The following is an 18,820-nucleotide window of genomic DNA, read 5'->3' on the forward strand; positions in this document are numbered from 1 at the left end:
TCTGACGGAAATGATATAGCATATGAATTTCGTTTCGGTATTTCAAAATTACGGAAATTTCGACAGTTTCGAAGAAATTTAAAACCTTGGGACCAGGGCAAAATGTACGCGAATGCTCAGAGGGTGGTAGAATATCGCACCATTACCTTAGCTAATTTCTCATAATCGTCTATTCTTATTGAAAAGAAAACCCTCTCCCACACATTTCGCATAAATCGGGCCATCGAAGACTCCACACTGAAGAAAATCATAGCCCAATAAGCTATCAAGAGTGAAGCCCAACTATATACTCTAGTGGGTTGAACTCACTTGTTAAGATCAAGTCCAATACCTAGATCAAAGCAATTGGTTCTCCAACCCGCCTAACCCGACCCGGATTAACAATTAAGCCGTATTTCCACGTGTCAAGCTTAACAGCCAGCTAGTGACACCCGTCTTCTTCCTCTCTCAAGTCTCAACTACCCGAAACCAGTTCAGTCAGTCTCAGACTCTCAGCCTCTCTCAGCTCCACCATTTCCGAATTCTCCAAAATTCTCCGATACCCAAATAATCCAAATCATAAAATCAATATCAAAAGAATGGCTTCTCTCTCCTGCGACCAGTCTCTCTATCGCCGCCGTCCAATTCAACCGTTTCCAAGGCGTTATCTCTTACTATTCTATTACCGGACCGCCGGAACTCGGTGGTTCGGCACCAGCACCGCCGAGTCAACTCGGACCGAGTTCACTGAAGAGAACGCCTACGAGCTCTTAGGCGTTTCGGAGACGAGCTCATTCGCCGAAATCAAAGCGTCGTTTCATAAATTGGCGAAACAGACTCACCCGGACCTCGTTCAGTCCGGTAACGATTCCGACGTTTCTCGCCGATTCGTTCAAATCCTCGCCGCCTATGAGGTTCTATCCCCGCCGCTCGGATTTCTAATTTCAGTTAATCTAATTTTACCGCATTTTTCTAGTTGTAATTTTCAGTTTAGCTGTGGAACTTTGCCCTTAATTAACCTTGTGGTTAGGATTTGAAGAAAAGGTTTAGCATAAAAATGGAATTAAGTACAATAGAGGTGAAAAAGTTATCTACAAAAATCACACTAGGCAGATAGTATAATTTGAAGAGTAGAATAATTGATAAGGATTGAGGGATGTTATGACCTGAATGCGTAATCGATAATGAAATGCAGATTCTTTCGGATTGCAAAAGGAGGGCGCATTATGACAGGGACCTGTTATCTCAGCGAAAGCTTATGCAGAAGCAATCCGGGGGAGGTGGTGCATTGCACTTGTATAAGTTTCATAGTACATATAGGGGGATGGAAGTTGTTGAGTGGCTGAAATGGTATAGAATTGCTATAAGTGATGTGTTGGCGGAGAGGAAGGTGGTTGTTGGAACAGGTTATTTTGATGGGCTTGAGAGAGATTTTTATTCAGCTATACATGCGGCGTATTATGGTCCTGATATTGAGTCTATCGACTTTCTTCCCGACTGCTTTGAAGCTGAAGAGAGGTCTGTGTATGAAACTCCGGAGGTGCTGCATTTGGTTTCGGGGCGTGATATTTTTGGGATGGTCTGCCTAGTAGATAAAGTTCCAGAGCTGCCATATTATAGCAATAAGAGGTTAAAGTATTCCACATCAGCGGGTTTAGGTATTTGCCAATCTGGTGAGGATTTGAGAATCTCTATGAGCTCGGGTGGTGTTTATAATGATGGATATGCCCATATGCAAGCTGCGGATGTCTCAACCCACACATCTGATCCTTATAGAGATTTAGAATTGCATATATCTGGAAGGGTGGTTGCTACAGCCACAAGAGTCCCTCCCAAAAGCCATCGTGACCGGATACAGAATGAAGACACCGATCACATTCACGTTTTTCTGAGCTCTGATGATAATCCTGTGCATACCAGCAAAGGGTTTACTGAAGCTTCCTCTTCAGGCAGTGCTGTGGGATCAAGGATTCTATTGGGAACTATAACTGGATTGCGGTCTAGCTCAGAAGAAGGGTCTTGCCTTGTCTACAATAGCAGTGGTACCAAAACCCATGTGATTATGAAGCATAGAACACTTCTGGTTTGTGAACCTGGTTCCCTTAAATTCTTGCTTGAAATGTACAGTTTCTCTCGTAGAGTTTGTATAATTATTCAACACAGTGTACTTGATTAGAGGGAAATTCTGTAGGTTTCAGGTTCTGCATGATTTTGAGCAGTTTCATGGATATCATACATTGTTGGCGCATGCTAAGATGGGTTGACTTTATGGTTTGCATGAAGTATCTTGTTAAGAACCATTACTCGTTGCCATAACTGTTTTCCTGAATTTTCCATTCTTGTCTGTCAGTGATATATGTATATATTTGTTTTTACAGTTATATGCATGCTGTAGGTGCTTTGAAATGTGTAGGCTGTGTGTTTTAAGTGGTATTTGTTCATAATATATATATTTAAAACTTTTGCAGGTGAAACACATGCATTGGTATGGATTGGGAGACAATGTTTCTGTATGTGAGTGTAGATGCACAAGAGCACAATTACCACCAAGCAAGTAAGCTGCGACATATCTATGAAGGGTTTACTGGTGAATAATTCATTCTGATACTTGATTTTCAAGTGAATGTCTCCATGTTCCTTCTGCCTTGCAAGAACATGCTATGGTTATTTGATGCATAATTTCATCCTGTTTCAAAATTAGTCCCACAAGTCTTGACTTGCTGATGCTAACAGATTTTGGTTGTTTGAGCCTCGTTGTGGCATGCATGACATAGGCGGTTGGTATGTTGAAACATTTGGCAAAGATAAGAAAGGACGGTTATCACCATCACAGAGATATTGGGATGGCTTTGATGCAAGGGAACAATCTGAGAAGTAAGTAATGTTATGTAGCCTCACAGCTTGAGGTCTTCTCATAATTCTCATTTTTCCCAAGTCTAGTGGTTTAGTTACATTAATAAATAGAGCAGGGATTTCAATCAAAATCTGTTCTAATCAAAAGCCATAAACACCAAGTCAACACTGCTATATATATATATATATATATATATATATATATATATGTTTATTGTTAAAAACTGGAAATTGTTCAGAGAGATCTTTAGTACGCTATCCCCCAATGGACTTTAATGGTATCACATACCTGATGCAGTATACTTACTCTCCCATTTATGCTATCTGCAGGAGACTCCATCCTGCGATGTACCTTCTTGCTATGGGATATAGAACTTTAGATCTTGAAGATGCAAAAAGAAGGAAACATACATTCAGGGATGTTGTCGACAGAAAGCTCTTTAAAATACTCAATTGGTGCAAAAGACTTGTTTAAGACTAACAGGTATACTAGTTTGGGTTTTGCACACCTTGGATGCGTAAGCTCTTGCATGGAAAAGTCATTGTATCTGAGAACCAAAAATGATTATTGATTTTGCTTCACTCTAATCAGGGTTTCAGAAAGCATCAAGTAATGCAAGAGTGATAAAGAATCTCCTGCTATTAGTTTTCACCATAGTAAAGATTCCTGTTAGCATGTGATTGAAGAAACTGGTCTAGAGTATGCATGTTTGGGAGGGATACCAGTTTGGCCTCTCTTACACTAATTTGGTTCAGGTAATATAGCTCAGAAAGATGATCTTGGCGTATGATTGAAGTCAACTGTTTAGAGCTGACAATTGGTGGTAGAAACTTTTTGGAAGGGGATATGCTTCTGGCTTTACTCTACTTTGTCGAGTGATCTGCCATGGTAGAATGCTTGATATTTGTGATCGGAGGCTCTGGTTTTGTCTTCATGCAAACATCAGTTTTCAAGGTTGCAAGGACTCCAAGTATGATTTTCCAGATCATTTCTATACTCCTATTATTGTTGATGGATATGACATCTCATCCTGCCACCAAGATTTTCTATAAAAACTATCATTTGGCTATGCAAGGGGCATAGCTGCCAAGTTGCTTCTGCAGCCATTTTTTTGAACACTATTTCCGGAAATGCTGTTTTTCACATGGAGAGTGCCATATCATATAGATCTCCATCGAAGAGTCAAATCTTTTTTCAGGTAGTTCATTTGGCTGAAAGCATTGAGGTGGTAGAATTCATGGGAGCACACCAATGGCAGTTTGATGTTGGCCCAGATAGGTATTTATTATACACATTTTTTTTTTACTGGTTTCACATGTTTATCATGTATGTTTCCTATTATAAGCTCTGCAAAGTTAGTCATCTTTCTAATTTTATTCTCCCATAAATAGCATAATGTACCCTATAAAAAAAAATAGCATAATGTACAGCAAGTTGTAAAATAACATGATGTGGTCAATGTTTATCACATCACCTTTTTTATATATATGCCCTCATTAATTCAATAATATCTGCTTTGTTTATTTCTAATTTTCTAATGATAGTTCCTCTTCAATTACGTCATAAGACCATTAAGTTGTGTTGTTTAACTGTTACAAATTACAAAGCATAGTTACAACACAAATGCTATTTGTTCAAAGACTTGTACAAAAGACTGTTTTACAAAATGATGGGGTGACTAAGATGGCATTCCCTTGTGTCATACCCATGTCGCCCTGTGTATTTGGGGCTGCTAGTGGATTTTCCTTAGTTGATGTGGGTTGCCAGCAGGTCCCTGCTTAGTTTGTGAAAACAGTTGTATAACATCTATTGTGCCTCTAGCATCACCTCCAGTTATAATCCTCCAGTTATAATATGGATTTTCATAAGAATAACTATGCTTTTGTGTTTCACCCATCACTTCATCAGTAGATCATCTGACTTGCAGTATTGTCCTCCTGCTAGTGCACGATAAAACCTATCTCTGCAGTAGACTGGTCTTCCGTCTGCCGCCTCAGCAGCGGCTGCTGCTAGGTCATCATCAGATTTTACTTCCGTAGGCAATTTAAGCAATTCTTCTCTTCTACAAGATTAATAATTGGTATTGAGTAACCAGAATAGAAAGCAATATTATATATAGAATTAATTAGAGGTTTGGAATCTCTATCTGTCTATTGAATGTTAGGTTGAACCTCAGTTTTGAGACAGAAACATTTGATGAGTTTTCTTTTGTAGAAAATGTGGTTTGAACGAAATCCTCCACTGGTGTAGCAAAGATGAATAGCATCACTGCTGAAACAAGCAATACCCCTGTTCCGACTAGAGTCTGTTTCAGCAACTTGATGACTGGTTTAACCTACAGACATAAATTTCACTTTTCCATATGAATCTCTTATTCTACACAACAGTATCATTACTAGCTCACATCTTTTGTAGTGCGCGTTAGGAAGGACAGAAAAAACAGAAATGTCTATGCTGCATGTATATCCATGTTGTTCTTATGTTATGTATTGTGTGTGCATTTTATTTATCTCTTATCTCAAGTAACTTTCTTTAGCATGCAGTAGTCTCTAGGATATTATGATAGGTTGCACTCTCTTCAAATTGGATGGATATCAAGTTGTTAGTACCTTGTAAGAGCCCAAAAGTCTGTCACGAGCCAGGACCTACAGGGAAAATAAAGAGTGGTTAGTTTTCAATTGCAAAATTTGACACATGTTTTCTGCATTATCTGTCTGAGGTACAGAATGATGGACGATCACCCCCCTTGCTATATTCTATCTGCCTTTCAAAATCTCAAAAAATTAAATCCCGATGCTTCACATTAGTCTGCTATATCATTTATTCAGGAGTTGTTGGCAACGAGATGTAGTGGTTCCGTTCTAGCAAATTTGGTAACATGCCTCTGGCAGAACAGGTATCATAAATTACTTTCCCTTTGTTTCCACTCTCTTCAGCATATTCTTATTGGTACAATACGATCTATTTTATTTCTCTACGCAATCAAACAATGAAACTTGATGTGATTATGGTTCGCTGATACTTTTGCCTCAATCAAGTTGCCACAATAGGCAGTTTGTATTTTTGGTTTTTGTAGAAAATGATATTTTGATAGATTGATGTTTACAAATGTACACATATATAGCAATAAGGTACGGCTGTTACAATTCAACAATTAAACTCTATTTACAGCTATAATCAAAACTGATATGCAATCATAGCAGAATCAAAACAGCCTATGTATTCAATACTTCTTCCCATCAGATATATTTCTAATTTGATTTGTTCTTCTTTTTTCGTCTCTACTTTTAGTACGTATGACATTTACTCGAGATTTGCAGTTTTGCACTGTTCCAATCCCTGCTTTATCATATAATACTCGAGGCACAGAAACAATTTAACCTTGGTCAATTATTAGTCTCTGGTGTAGGCAGGATACCTTTCCTCATAATCTAAAATTTGAACTTTTGGCTATAAAGGCAATAATAATCAGCTAGCCTATGTGATTTTTTAATTCCTTTCACGAATCCATCATTTTCTGGTTATTCTATTTGGTCTGCTACAGTAGACTACTTAAATAAGAAGGTTAACTTTTCTGGTGGGAGTTGGAGGATCATCTTTGTTCCTGATTTCCGTTCTAAAGGAACAACAGGGGATTCACTGTCCTCTCCCTCATTAATACCTTTGCTCTCCAAGAAGAACAAAAAATGAATTGAACAGGGAACACAATAAGAAAGAATATGGGAAAGGTGCTTACCTCAGGTGGTTTCACCCACATTTGTCCATCATACCATCCAGTCTCTTCGTAAGGTATGACTGCTGATAGTAGTCTATCGCCAACGTAACTCCATCCCTGAAATATTTGTAATTCATATGGTTCTTGTTAGTTCTCAATGTTAAACCTCCTAGAAATGATTGTAAGATAGGGTAAGCTGGAAGAAACTACCAGATAAATTCTTAAGACGATCAACGATACAAGGAAAAGAGTTCCGGTTCCAGCTGCTAGAACAAATCGTAGAGGGTCCTGCAAAGTTGGAACGGATGGAGAGTAAAGAAAAATGAAATAGTCATGCACTCTAAGAATCATTCTACCTATTATTGTGTCATAACATGTCATTGATTCCTTTGTGTTATTTTGGTTTGCCATTTGAGTATAATTCCAGTATAGAGACATAAAATTCTTCTAGCTAGGTTTTGCAAAACCTGTTCCTAAGACATCCTTTCTGTCTAGTCTACTATATACATGATATTTCTTTATGTTTACATATCGTATATTTCAATGTTGATTTGAAATCTTAGTCTTACCCTTGATGGATTAAAGCTTGCAGCTGCTATGGGCGCTCCTAAAACTGTGAATGTTACCAACCACAAACCTCCAAGACGAAGGAAAAAAGGCCCCGGTCCCAGATCGCCCCACGAGTACAAGGTTCCTTCCTTCAAAGATGAGTACTCATTCACCTATAATTGAAGATTGAATCAAATAACGGTTAGTACGAAAGTGTAATGTCATGTTGCATAAAAGCCCTAATATGGGTGGATCTAGTTAAATTTGTTTCCCTTTTCCTTATTAATGTTTTGCTTTCGCTGATATCTGGGATGCAGTATAAGGGATTTTCCTATCTTTCCCTCAAAACCTATCACCATTTAAGATTCAATCACCTAGGGATTCAAGTACCTTCATAGATTTAATCACATCAATTAAAGGGGGTTACAAGTGTACAACAGGCTATAAGAGCAGTTTTGAATGATTTATTCCCACAGAATATGAACATTTCACTCATTTTTCATACATAGTTGTCCTTGTGTTTCCTATTTTTCAGATTAATATAGATTTGTTGTCCTGAAAGCCATATCACATCTTCATCAGGGGTAGTGAGCCACAACAACCGTTGCCAACTTCACCAAGGTAAGGACAACCTATGCCTTCTAGATTATCATTCGAGTGGATATATTCCTCTGTTATTTGTATTGAACGAGGAAAACACCCGGTGCTGCATAAGTTTATAGAGAAACTGAAAACATACCGGTCTTTGTTCAAAAGGAACCTCAATTTCTGACCCAGGCTCCCAGCTCTGACCCCGAAATCCGCTTGTTCCCCCTCCCGTCCCATCATTCACGGCCTTGACAGAAATCCCCTTGGGTAGTCTTTGAGCGCTACGCTGCTGGATCTGCCATGGCCCTAAACTTCTGCTGCCGACATTTACCAACTTGACTTGTCGGGGACTAGAAAGTAGAGAGCAATACACATCTACCCGGAGCATCTATTTCCTAAAAGTTTTGAACTGAACCTTGAGCTGCTGAAAGTAAGATGAACAAAGAATGTTCAATTGGCTGTGAAATGAGGAAGGACCTTGTTGAGCTGAAAGGGATGATTGTGTTTTTTCAGGGACCATGCATTATTTACGTGGAGGAAAACATCTGATTCAGAATCTGGAGTGTGATAAGTACCGACTGGTGTTGCATGGTGGGCCCGCTTAGTTGGACATGTGTGCAAGCCTTTCTTTTGTGGCTTCTATTTTGGACCGTCAATTATCTGGGCTTGCAAGCAACATTATCCAAACATCTGGGGCTTCTGGAAAACTAATTTTTCGTGTCTGACACTGTGTCAATTGTGCGAAATTGTTACCTTCCACGCAGCTCTTTGTGTATTCCTCATGCTTTGAAGGGGCTAAGGTTCGACCCGAGAACCCGACCCGACCGGTCGGATTAGAGTGAAACAGTCATGGCTAAAGTTGTCAATGGAGATGTGGCAAAGAATCTGTCCTATGTGGCCCTCAGATCTTCATGTATATTTCTTGTCCGGCATATTACTCTTTGCCGTACTCTTCCAACATGAAAGATGATGCTTTACTGTTTTCCAGTACAGATGACAAAAGGTCTGAGATACCACCATCAATTTAAGCGCATTAGTCAAGAGTGGTAGCTGTGACGTGAAAGTTTTCAAAAGCAAACTTACAGTTGTGCGCATATAGCTCAAAACATCACAGATTAGTATTCTTTACGTATAATCTTTTTGGTTTAACAACTATGTAAAAGAATACAACTATTTCGACATCATTTTTCGTAAACTTCTCCTCGGTTCACATTTCCTCAAATTCAGTATTCCTAGATCGTAATCCCCAGCTTGCACGTTAGCTAGTTAGGAAGTTAACACGAATTGGTCACTTGATCAAGTCAACAGCAGAACAATAGATTTTGTGATCGGCTGAGTTTGTCTTACCGATACGTCAACTGCGTTGCTATCGATTACTCATCCAAATTTTCTCGATTCTTTTTAGTTATTTTTGAAAGAAAAAAAAAAAGAATTTAAATGACACTTAGAAGCGCAGATAGAAGTGCTGATTATGTTGAAGGACAAATGCTCCTACCAAACTTGTCCGTTCTCTTTCTCATCATGCATTGATTTCTGCAATTTTAGTTATTTTACTCTCTAGTGCATTATTGGAAGCCAATCTCTAACCTTTAACTTTCTCATCATGCACTGAAATTGTAGAATATTTTACTCTCTAGTGTATTATTGGAAGCCAATCTCTAACCTTTAAAGTTTAACAAATTGATACTACAAGGTAACCAAAATAAAAGCCAATAGATAATTAGCCTTGATAATGATAACTATTACCAAAATCATATATCAACCACTTGGACAATTACCACAGAATTACACAAATATGGAAATTTCTTAATTTTGTTGTAGCAATGATCCAAAGAGTGAGATCATTACCAGAAGTGGCATGGCACTCGCAAGTGGGAAATGATAATATGAAAAACTGGTAAAGCCGTAAAGGTTCCTATTCTGCATACCCAATGCTATCGATGAATCTGGTCAAAGACATACTTCTCTGAGTAAAGACTTACTTCTCTGAGTAAAGACTTTTAGGATCTGACTATTCTCTGCACAAAAGGTAACCAAATAATTTCTCACACCCAAAATGCCAAAATGACCAATGTTGCTAGTACACTACTACCATTGGATTCCAAATTTTACCATATCAAATTCTGAAACCAAAAAATTCAACCTTTTAAAGCACACTCCCTCCATTAGTCTTTCCCTGACTCACTTACATTCGTCAAGAAAATACAGAAGAAAACACGGGGGACAAGAATCCCAATAGAAATCACCAAAACCCGGTAAGCATTTTGATGAGAATCGACCCAATAATGAGACCCAAATCCCTGAAAGGGAATTGGAGCTCCAGGTTGAAGTTCAAGGCCAAGCTCCGATTACCCACCGTCCTCGTTTTCTGCTCTTTCTTCTTCCTCGCCGGTTTCTTCATCTCCTCTCTTTTCTCTCAGGCAAATAAAGTTCCCTTTTTTATATCATCATGGGTTTCATTTTTTGTTTGTTTGTTTTGGTTTTGGTTTTGGTTTTGGTTTTTTCCGAGTTGAATTTAATACCTTTTATATCTTGGCAGGATGTAGATGGTGGTGGCAATACACCCAGAACGAGGTTGCTGGAAACAGAGTACGAAACGCTGCCGTTTGGGGAGACAGGAGACGAGTCTTTAACTTCAATTCCCTTCCAGGTATCAACTTGATCAACTTAGAGTTGTGTTGGTACTTATTGAATCAAAGATTGGGTTTTTATTCTGATTAAAAAAAAGATTGGATTTTTATTGGCTAACGAAAATGGTTTTGATTAAAGGTGTTGAGCTGGTATCCGCGAGCATTATATTTTCCTAATTTTGCTTCTGCGGAGCAATGTGAGACTATAATCGATTTGGCAAAGCCGGACCTTAAACCCTCGACCTTGGCTTTGAGAGAGGGAGAGACTGAGGAGAACACAAAGGGAATTAGAACAAGGTAGTACAATAAAACCCTTTTCATGGTTTTGATCATTGGTGTTTGTGTTTGTTGTGCATACCCTTTTTTATATATGCATCAGAAACTTGAAGACTGGCCTGATAGTGTGATTGTTGATTTGAGCTTACGATTAAGTAACTAGAATCTGATGAGTGTTAGTATTCTAAAATTCGGTTCTCTCTTTTTCGATCAGTTCTGGGATGTTTCTTTCGGCTTATCGAGACAAGTCTGGGACTTTGGGTGTCATTGAGGAAAAGATTGCAAGAGCAACTATGATTCCCAGGACCCATGGAGAGGTACTATTTAGTGTTTCTTTAATAGCCTGGAGCTTATCAACTCACAAAATCATAAGAAATATCGGTCTGTTGCATTGCCAAAGTGATTTATATACCTCAAATACACATAAGAATGTACTACATGCACAATTTTTTTTTTTTTTTTTTTAATGGCCAATGGTTTCAGGTTCTGTTTTTTGACATGCTGGTTGAAAAGTTGTTTAGCTGGTAGTGTTGACAATTTTACATAAATATGTAGATATTGCATCGCGGGTTTAATCTGGTTGTTAGTGGTAAATATTCCAAGTAATGATCAGATGCTGTGTTAATCACAGTGATGGCATTTCTCTTATGCTAATAACTATGTTTGACCCTGTTTATGAGTTTATATGCGTGTGCCTCTACCCACCAAAGTAATTCAAAGTGATATGAACTCATTACAATATAAACTTTTGTCTTAATCACAATGATGACTTATCTTTTGTTGAATTAGTTAACCTTTTATTTCAGGCCAATTTGTAACATTGTCTGAGCTGTGAGGATATCATCATGTTTCAGGCATTCAACGTCTTGCGTTATGAGATTGGGCAGAAGTATAATTCTCATTATGATGCATTCCACCCGGAGGAATATGGTCCACAGACAAGCCAAAGGGTACATCTTCAGTATAAAATTCAGTTTTTCATTTGGTTATTATTTGTTTCTCCGTTAGTGGTCAATTTGCCTCTTCAATGATTAAACACTTCATATAACCATTAAGAAATTGTAATGGTACCAAAAGGTTGTAAAGAATCCTTATATTAGTCCTAATTGACCTTGTGCAGGTTGCATCATTCCTGTTGTATTTAACTGATGTTGAAGAAGGTGGGGAAACAATGTTTCCATACGAGGCAAGATTCTTATTTTCTCTTTCTTTCTTTCTTTCAATGGCTCTTTTTGGTTCCTTGGTGATCATCCTTTTTTCTTTTTAGCTGCAGAGTGGCTTGAACCTGGATGGAAAACATGATTCTCAGGAATGTATGGGTTTGAGAGTGAAGCCGCGCAGAGGAGATGGCCTTCTGTTTTATTCATTGTTCCCTAACGGTTCCATTGATCCGGTTAGTCTTTCATCCCATCATTGTCATTCTGTGAAACATGGAATTATAGAGATCATATGTCGATAAGGGTTTTATCACATTTTAGTTACTCGCCATTACTGATATTGCATAATGGTTGTGCTATACATTCATCGTGAAACAAGTTGCTTTCCTCCTTACTGCATTCTGATTTCACTATTGGTTGGCTTACTCTGCAGTTATCAATACATGGGAGTTGTCCTGTAATCAAAGGCGAAAAATGGGTGGCTACAAAGTGGATGAGGGATCAAGTACAAGAGGAATGAATAGTTGTAGTTGTCAACACAGTGAACACAGAGTATTGTGAGTGCAATGCTCAAATTTTCATCTTCACCTGAGCATTGACACAATCCCCACCCCAACTTCCCCTTGGTTATGATCGGAGTTTTGAGAAATCTCTGAGTGTTGATATCTGGTCCCATTCAATTAAATAAAGAAAGTTCATCATATACCAGCTAATGTGTCTTGTTTAGCTAAGAGCTTCACAAACTAATTCATTCGACTAAAATCATTTGTTTTTTTTTTTTCTTGGCAAAGACTAAACACTTATTGGAGTCCTACACTATCTTCTATCACAAGTTCACAACAGAAAAGAAGAAATCTTTGATCATTGTTACCTAGCAAATGAGCAATTCACTGGATTCCTATTTTTTACAAAATTTTATTTGGTGAATTCAAAGATACAAGAAAGTAACCAACCCGGAAAATTAAAGTCTGGTATAATCTCGTCTAATTTTACCTCTTTTACACTGTTTACTACTATGCAAATTAGTCCCATTGAACTAACAGAAGACTTAATTCACCAACGTGTCATGTGTGACATATTCCTAGCATTCTTAACCAATCATCAAGTCACGTTAAACATTTGAGTGAAAAATGCAAAAGTATTATAGGACCATTCCTTGATTTTCAATCCTTCTTTCTTTTTATCTCTTTATTATGCCAACAAAGGGTTTGACTGCGAAAGTGTGTTTCTTTTCTTTTCTCAGCCGGGGAGGTTGCCTTTTTGACAACCGCTACGTGTTTGCCTATGGAGCTCCCGACTTTTTTTTGGTACATAAAAAAAAAAAAATTAAAACAAAAAAAACAAAAAGCAGAAAACAAAACTCCCGACTTTGAAGAGATGGTGGATCCCTATTGAGCGTCGTGACTGGCTCCCCACCCCACTTCATGGCCTTGACGATGATGGCTATTTTGAAGTGCCCCGAGGTTTCCTGGTCCAAATAGGAATGCAGGATCAGTACCAAAGTCGGCTTTCGTTTCGAAATCAACGTCTTTTAGGGAACCATTTTCTGCAGTCTATGAAGCTTACAATGAATCCATATTTGAAGAAAAAAAAAGGAAAAAAAAAAAACATTGTAAGCTTCAATGATCCAAATTCGTAATATATCCCACAGTTCCAGTGATGATGACGATGATCTTATGGGGAGCACTACCACTACTAGTCATCATTCATCAAGCCTTCAGCGCCCAACTGATATCAACTGGAGAAGAACCGATTTCAAGGTCATCTATCGAGTTGGAGTTGGTCAATTGCAAGGCAATATTTGAAAATTGGACCAGAGTATGGGACAAAGACGACGCTAACCTTTCGAAAGAGGAAGGCGATGAAGAAGAGTGGTTATCTCTTGGTTCAGAAGTTCGTAAGACTCTTGTGTTCTTGGTGGTTGGAATATCTTAAATGGCCATCTCTTATATGTCTTAGAGACCTCATTTTCATTTTTGTTTGTGTCAATTTGATCCTCTACCTGGGGCTTCAGAATGATGCTGGTAATTGATGTCGTGGAACGGTACGCTGCTATGTGAATATTGATTCCCAAAAAAAAAAAAAAAAAAAAAAAATAATGGTTAGCCATATATTGAAATAGTGCAATTATATATTGGGTTCAGCCTAATGGTGTTAGACTCCTACACATGACCATACTTTTCAGAGAAGGCTCCTTGTTTTCGTTTACCATCTATTGAGTACAAGGTTTTGACAAACTATACTTGTCATTATGCCACTATAAGTGGAAGAATTACAACCCAAATTAAAAAGAACCAAAAAGAATATATCTATTTAAAAAATCGTCAAAATGGGGATGACAGAGACTTGCAGTTCTCGCCTACTGCTAATCAACCGATCCCTAAACTCCAACTAGTAGTTTACACAGCTGGTAGTAAGCATGTACGTCCCTTCTCTTATCCCGACTAACCTGCATATGTGCACAGAAACTTAGGAGGCTGAGATGGGTTGGGAAACTTGAATTGGACACACTGGCCAAGAATCGATAGCTGACTTCCGCCTTGGGCAAGACTTTCAGTTAATTCCTACAGACTATACAAAGACCATATCAATCAAAATTCTTAAAACAATATGTTGTTTTTTCCATATTCATCTTCCATACTTCAAGAGTGGTATACCTCAGTTAAGTGTTAGGCACATGATTTCTTCTGTTAGTCAATGATTGTTTAATGATGTCTGACTCAGCCAATACGCTGATGATTTAGTACCAGTTCATAATTTGTGCCAGTTCTGATATGGTTGCTTCCCCCATCGCTTCAAGACATGCATGCAACCGGCTGCTGTGAATAACCCAAGGGCAGCAAATGCTATGATCGTTGAGTTTCCAATGTTATTGTGGTACTTTCCCTGTATTGGGGAGCAATGAAAGTCAGTAGATGGCAGTTTAATCAATAAATCATATGGAAATCATAAATTTTTGTTATAAAGGCTGGCCGCCACCATTTGTAGTCCACAATATCCCACGGGAAGGAGAGACACTTGATTGTTTGTTTTGTATGACGAAGTGACCCTAGAATGAAACACTTACTTGCACCAGAAAAAGCAGAATTGCTGCATTTGCGGGGGCTTGAGAAAGGCTTATCATCCCTCCACGCAGTGCATTAGGCACATACCTGTGAACCAAGAAGTAGGAAAATTATCAGATTGACATCCATGTAACAAAAGTTGAATCTGATGTGTGTTAGAAGAGATATCAGCTCATTGAAAAGAACGACTAGTTTAGTTTACATGGTTCTCAATCTGGCAAGTGAAGGCAAAACCACGCCAAGGCCGGCATGAAATATGCAAAATAGTGTCACTAGCATCCCAACTTCCTGCATCATCAATTAAAAGTTTAAGCTTTTAAATATCTAGCATCAAACAGAGCTGATGACTACATTTTTCATATTTCCAAAGACATAACAAATCCTTACCTGATAATCATAAGCTGTTATGGACATTACTAGCCCCAGTACAATGAATGCATATACTAGGCAATCATCAGTTCTAAGGGATGACAGTCCACTAATGAGCCATGGGAATACTGTGCTTCCAAGCATTCTTGATCCAAGAAAACATGGATATATCAACCCTAGGTGCACTTCTCGTCCATCAGCCTAAAATCATATCATGTTAAAACTTACAGAAGAAATTAAATCGTATGCAGATAAAGAATTTGCATTGTCCACCAGATTGAAGGTCTTGACTAACCATAGAATTTTATCGGTCCAATAGGTGGAGAACAAGAAGAAGAATAACAGTAACATATTAAACAACCTAACCTTTGATTCAATAAGAATCTTGCTTTAGAATATAGATCCCTTACCCCTATTGTTGCGGTCTTGACTAACTCTAGAATTTTATTGGTCCAATTAGTGGAGAACAACAAGAAGAATATCATTAACATATAGCCATTAACATATTAAGCAACCTAATCTTTGATTCAATAAGAATTTTGCTTTAAAATATAGATCCCTTACCACTATTGTTGGGGCCCATAGTATCCAGAATACTGCAACAGAGAAGTGAAGGCAAGCTTGTGCCCATGCCAAAAGCCATACTCTTTTATCTGTTAATCATATAAAGTTGCACCATTAAGAATAAATACCAAATTTAAAGGTAAGGATGCTCACATCATGCCTTGTAATTTTGTAAAGCACTATGCAGAAGGGCAGCTTAAGCATCATAAGCTGACACCATATATACATCAATCCACCGAACTACCAATAATAATTTGATGGCTCGGTGAATATTGTACAAGACACTTCCAACTAAAGAGTGTGAAGATGCTCTACAGCTACAGGTACTCATCTCATTACTGGAAAGGTGACATAAGTGATTGAACTATTCAAGAAGGTTATAGAAATGAAAATTGCATGTCCTAGGACAGAGGGAGTAGAATACACATGCTTCACTGTTTCTGGACTCAAACTCATTATTTTTCATGTATTCGAGCAGTATAGTATGCTTAAGCAAGCAAAAAACAGAAGTAAGATAAAAGCTAAAAACAGATTGGGATTGCCACTCTTACCGCCAACAATGTATGCACGAAAAGATGCCCTATACTCCTTAAGAGCTACTTTATGTGGGATTTCTTTCCATCCCTTGGTGAGACAGACTAAGCTTATTACTGCCAAGAAGATAGCTGCAGTAGAATGAGACGCCATACTTGTCTCTGCATTATTAGCGATGAGCCAATTTGAAAAAACCTGGCTACCAATAAGACATGCTGACTCGAAGAAACTCATTAACCAAAATGTCTCACTCAGCATATCTTGCCTGTGCCCTTGCTGCAAACATATGTGAAGTTCATCATAATTAGCACTATCGCCCATCCAACACATGATCATTTTACATTTCTAGACAAATTTGATCCTACATATAAACGGAAAACAGAATCTGAACCTCTTCATGTTGAACTACCATCCACGTCTCGAAACCGAACGAAAAAACTGAACTTGTGATTGACAAACAAATGCTCGCCACCCAAACACTCGAATGAGGGACGATTCTCTTCAACAAGCCAACAAGGAGGTGTAGAAAGCAAAAGAAGAAGCAAACTTTCTTTGGACCTCTACACGAAAAACACAACGAAATCAGTTTAGGGGGGTTCCAACAGTAGGCGATTCAAAAACAAGACTAGCATTTCAGCTCAGGAGGAGGCACTGGCACTCACATTAAATCAGAAAGTAGTCCTAAGAAAGAACCGATAGAAATCGAAGCCGCAAGTCCTACACAGAGATAAAGCACCATTTTCTCTTTGCTTAATCCGTAGTAAGCTAGCTCAACTTCACCGAACACCGACCACAGTCCTTCCATAACTGAAACCAAAACCGCCGATCAGTCATCAAAACCTAATCACCACCCCCCACACTACACAAAACCATTGGAAAAATTTCCAGATGAAACAAATCAAGATCTCGAAACGACGTCGTTTTACCTGAGGCGAGAGAATAGAGAAGCAGGAAGTTCCTCTGAGACGAAGCGGTGGGGGAGACTCCATGGTCGAACAGAGACGGAGCAGCTTTCGCGGCGGAGGTGCTGCCGGAGGCGTAAGGGAAGAAGAGAATCGAGAAGAGGCAGGCGAAGAAGATGAAGATGTAAAGCGCGGGGCTCGGTTCCCAAACGGAGCTCTCAATCACCACCGCCATTGATTCCGATTCCGATTCCGAAATCAAAACCAGAGAGAGCCCTTCCAATCTCTCTCTCTCTCTCTCTCTCTCTCTCAGAGATTGGGAGCCACCATTGTCAGAGCGCGGATTTGATTTCTGGTTTCAGATCTCAAAAATATGGAAGGAGAAGAAGGATTTCGAGATTTTGAGCTCTACGCCTGTAACTATCACAATTAACCGTCTCTTCTGTTTATATACGTATATGCACAGTGAACACTGTAGCTCACAACTCCGAAACGCCGCCGTTCTGTTGGGGTTTTGCTTCTTCTGGGCTTCAACTGAACATTAGTGCCGCGCGATCGGTGTAATAGGGAGATTTGTTATGAAACTTTGAGCTTTTGAGATTAATGACTAGCCAATGTTACATGGCCACGTGGATAAGTAATAAATAAGAAACTGTATTTGTGCTCGGCTCATCTTCTTATTGACTGGTTTGACCAATTTAGATTTCCAGATCTTTTCTATTGTGGAGCAATACATAGAGTCTTTTATACCTCAACTTAACGCGTGTCTTGCCACCGCTATGAGGGGCGCTCGAATAAAATCTTAACTATCCTTATAATTGAGTTAATTGAAACAAATACATACAAGATATCATACCTTGAACTCGGAAGTGACTAATGAATAATCAAGTAAATTGACTCAATTCTATATCTATATTGTTGGAATTGGTTATCTTAATTGATTCGGACCATAATATTTTCAATTCACCAAATTTTCTTTTTCTTTAATTTTCTCTTTGCCCCGGTTAGGCCCCAAGTGTCCTAATAGGGATCAAGAATCAGAATTGTTCCAAGTGTTGTTGTATGTGCTATTGATGAATTGAGATTTTAGTGTGAGCTCCTTCAATATCGAATATGTATTTTTGTGATTTAATGAAGAACATGTGATGTCTGATGTCTCTGTTAAACTTAACCTAATAGGAAGTATATGTCGGTTTAACCTTAATTATCAATCTCCTTCAAAACAAAAACCAAGATAGTAGGCCAAGATAAGACTCAGGAGGCATTTTTCATTATTATAAGTCCTCTTCAGGTACATCTTTATATATAAAGCGAAGGCCAAAGTACTGTTTATAGTTGGTCAAATTTTTGAACTTCCTATTTTGCCCTTAGACAATTTGATTAATGCCCAACAAATCATCTGGCCTTTTATTATTATTATTTTAAAAGAGTTTTAGTATGATGATCTCTTCTTAATACATTACTTTTGGTATCTTTTTTAAAATTCTCAAATTGCCTATAGCCAATTTTCTTGCCCAACAGACCATCACACACCAAAGAAATTTTGTTGCTAGGGTCATTATTTTGTTAATTTTGAACAAATTTTAAAGAAAAAACCACCGAAAGAATTAGAGATGACATTAAAAAAAAATACAGTAA

The 18,820-nt window shown here is 38.3% G+C and overlaps 4 protein-coding genes and 1 long non-coding RNA gene across 13 annotated transcripts; 3 read left to right on the plus strand and 2 right to left on the minus strand.

Annotated features, from left to right (window-relative positions):
* The first annotated feature begins 431 nt into the window (after window positions 1–431).
* On the plus strand, window positions 432–6,563 carry LOC133721609 (uncharacterized). Of its 6 annotated transcripts, none has more exons than XR_009852265.1 (7): window positions 432–893; window positions 1,175–2,062; window positions 2,448–2,533; window positions 2,713–2,853; window positions 3,163–4,111; window positions 5,377–5,499; window positions 5,662–6,563. XR_009852265.1 is itself a non-coding variant. In XM_062148281.1 (5 exons), exons 1-5 carry the CDS (start codon window positions 579–581, stop codon window positions 3,305–3,307), a joined length of 1,575 nt encoding a protein of 524 aa, XP_062004265.1. In that variant the 5' UTR covers window positions 432–578; the 3' UTR covers window positions 3,308–4,356. The 6 variants fall into 6 exon arrangements, 1 of the variants encoding a protein (XP_062004265.1); XR_009852263.1 differs by having other exon boundaries at window positions 3,163–3,316; window positions 3,425–4,111; window positions 5,377–6,563; XR_009852260.1 differs by having other exon boundaries at window positions 5,377–6,563.
* Window positions 4,330–8,227, minus strand: LOC133721628 (protein CONSERVED IN THE GREEN LINEAGE AND DIATOMS 27, chloroplastic). Its single transcript, XM_062148297.1, has 7 exons — window positions 7,837–8,227; window positions 7,118–7,270; window positions 6,759–6,836; window positions 6,570–6,665; window positions 5,443–5,478; window positions 5,005–5,168; window positions 4,330–4,895 (listed from the first exon to the last, which is right to left on the minus strand). Exons 1-7 carry the CDS (start codon window positions 8,071–8,073, stop codon window positions 4,730–4,732), a joined length of 930 nt encoding a protein of 309 aa, XP_062004281.1. The 5' UTR covers window positions 8,074–8,227; the 3' UTR covers window positions 4,330–4,729.
* LOC133721637 (uncharacterized) lies at window positions 7,161–8,907 on the plus strand. The gene is made up of 3 exons (XR_009852284.1): window positions 7,161–7,298; window positions 7,633–7,718; window positions 8,199–8,907. It is a non-coding gene; the product is annotated as an uncharacterized LOC133721637 (long non-coding RNA).
* Window positions 8,908–9,613: 706 nt separating this feature from the next.
* On the plus strand, window positions 9,614–12,461 carry LOC133727421 (probable prolyl 4-hydroxylase 9). 2 transcript variants are annotated; one of them, XM_062155000.1, is made up of 8 exons: window positions 9,614–10,105; window positions 10,225–10,335; window positions 10,455–10,612; window positions 10,806–10,908; window positions 11,446–11,541; window positions 11,712–11,777; window positions 11,859–11,984; window positions 12,182–12,461. In XM_062155000.1, exons 1-8 carry the CDS (start codon window positions 9,953–9,955, stop codon window positions 12,266–12,268), a joined length of 900 nt encoding a protein of 299 aa, XP_062010984.1. In that variant the 5' UTR covers window positions 9,614–9,952; the 3' UTR covers window positions 12,269–12,461. The 2 variants fall into 2 exon arrangements, with proteins under 2 accessions (XP_062010984.1, XP_062010985.1); XM_062155001.1 differs by having other exon boundaries at window positions 9,661–10,105; window positions 11,865–11,984.
* A 1,398-nt stretch (window positions 12,462–13,859) lies between these two features.
* On the minus strand, window positions 13,860–17,727 carry LOC133721640 (uncharacterized). 3 transcript variants are annotated; one of them, XM_062148328.1, is made up of 10 exons: window positions 17,207–17,727; window positions 16,943–17,087; window positions 16,672–16,840; window positions 16,298–16,556; window positions 15,747–15,835; window positions 15,201–15,383; window positions 15,016–15,101; window positions 14,816–14,900; window positions 14,406–14,634; window positions 13,860–14,197 (listed from the first exon to the last, which is right to left on the minus strand). In XM_062148328.1, exons 1-9 carry the CDS (start codon window positions 17,415–17,417, stop codon window positions 14,500–14,502), a joined length of 1,362 nt encoding a protein of 453 aa, XP_062004312.1. In that variant the 5' UTR covers window positions 17,418–17,727; the 3' UTR covers window positions 13,860–14,197; window positions 14,406–14,499. The 3 variants fall into 3 exon arrangements, with proteins under 3 accessions (XP_062004312.1, XP_062004305.1, XP_062004298.1); XM_062148321.1 differs by having other exon boundaries at window positions 13,860–14,312; XM_062148314.1 differs by having other exon boundaries at window positions 13,860–14,319; window positions 17,207–17,726.
* Between the last annotated feature and the right edge of the window lie 1,093 nt (window positions 17,728–18,820).

This window comes from Rosa rugosa, chromosome 1 (genome assembly GCF_958449725.1).
Source record: "Rosa rugosa chromosome 1, drRosRugo1.1, whole genome shotgun sequence".
NCBI classification, from domain to species: Eukaryota; Viridiplantae; Streptophyta; class Magnoliopsida; order Rosales; family Rosaceae; genus Rosa; species Rosa rugosa.

Excerpts from the sequence above, each read along its gene's own strand:
- LOC133721609 (XM_062148281.1), top strand. The coding sequence starts at position 579 with ATGGCTTCTCTCTCCTGCGACCAGTCTCTCTATCGCCGCCGTCCAATT. Across the intron at positions 2,534-2,712 it reads GCACAATTACCACCAAGCAA|ATTTTGGTTGTTTGAGCCTC; the intron begins GTAAGCTGCGAC and ends TGATGCTAACAG. Across the intron at positions 2,854-3,162 it reads GCAAGGGAACAATCTGAGAA|GAGACTCCATCCTGCGATGT; the intron begins GTAAGTAATGTT and ends TGCTATCTGCAG.
- LOC133721628 (XM_062148297.1), bottom strand. The coding sequence starts at position 8,073 with ATGCTCCGGGTAGATGTGTATTGCTCTCTACTTTCTAGTCCCCGACAA. Across the intron at positions 6,837-7,117 it reads CAAGCTTTAATCCATCAAGG|GACCCTCTACGATTTGTTCT; the intron begins GTAAGACTAAGA and ends CCAACTTTGCAG. Across the intron at positions 5,479-6,569 it reads TGTGGGTGAAACCACCTGAG|GTCCTGGCTCGTGACAGACT; the intron begins GTAAGCACCTTT and ends TTTTCCCTGTAG.
- LOC133727421 (XM_062155000.1), top strand. The coding sequence starts at position 9,953 with ATGAGAATCGACCCAATAATGAGACCCAAATCCCTGAAAGGGAATTGG. Across the intron at positions 10,106-10,224 it reads TCTCCTCTCTTTTCTCTCAG|GATGTAGATGGTGGTGGCAA; the intron begins GCAAATAAAGTT and ends ATATCTTGGCAG. Across the intron at positions 10,909-11,445 it reads TTCCCAGGACCCATGGAGAG|GCATTCAACGTCTTGCGTTA; the intron begins GTACTATTTAGT and ends ATCATGTTTCAG.
- LOC133721640 (XM_062148328.1), bottom strand. The coding sequence starts at position 17,417 with ATGGCGGTGGTGATTGAGAGCTCCGTTTGGGAACCGAGCCCCGCGCTT. Across the intron at positions 15,384-15,746 it reads TATGGGCCCCAACAATAGTG|GCTGATGGACGAGAAGTGCA; the intron begins GTAAGGGATCTA and ends ATATGATTTTAG. Across the intron at positions 14,635-14,815 it reads TTCTGCTTTTTCTGGTGCAA|GGAAAGTACCACAATAACAT; the intron begins GTAAGTGTTTCA and ends TCCCCAATACAG.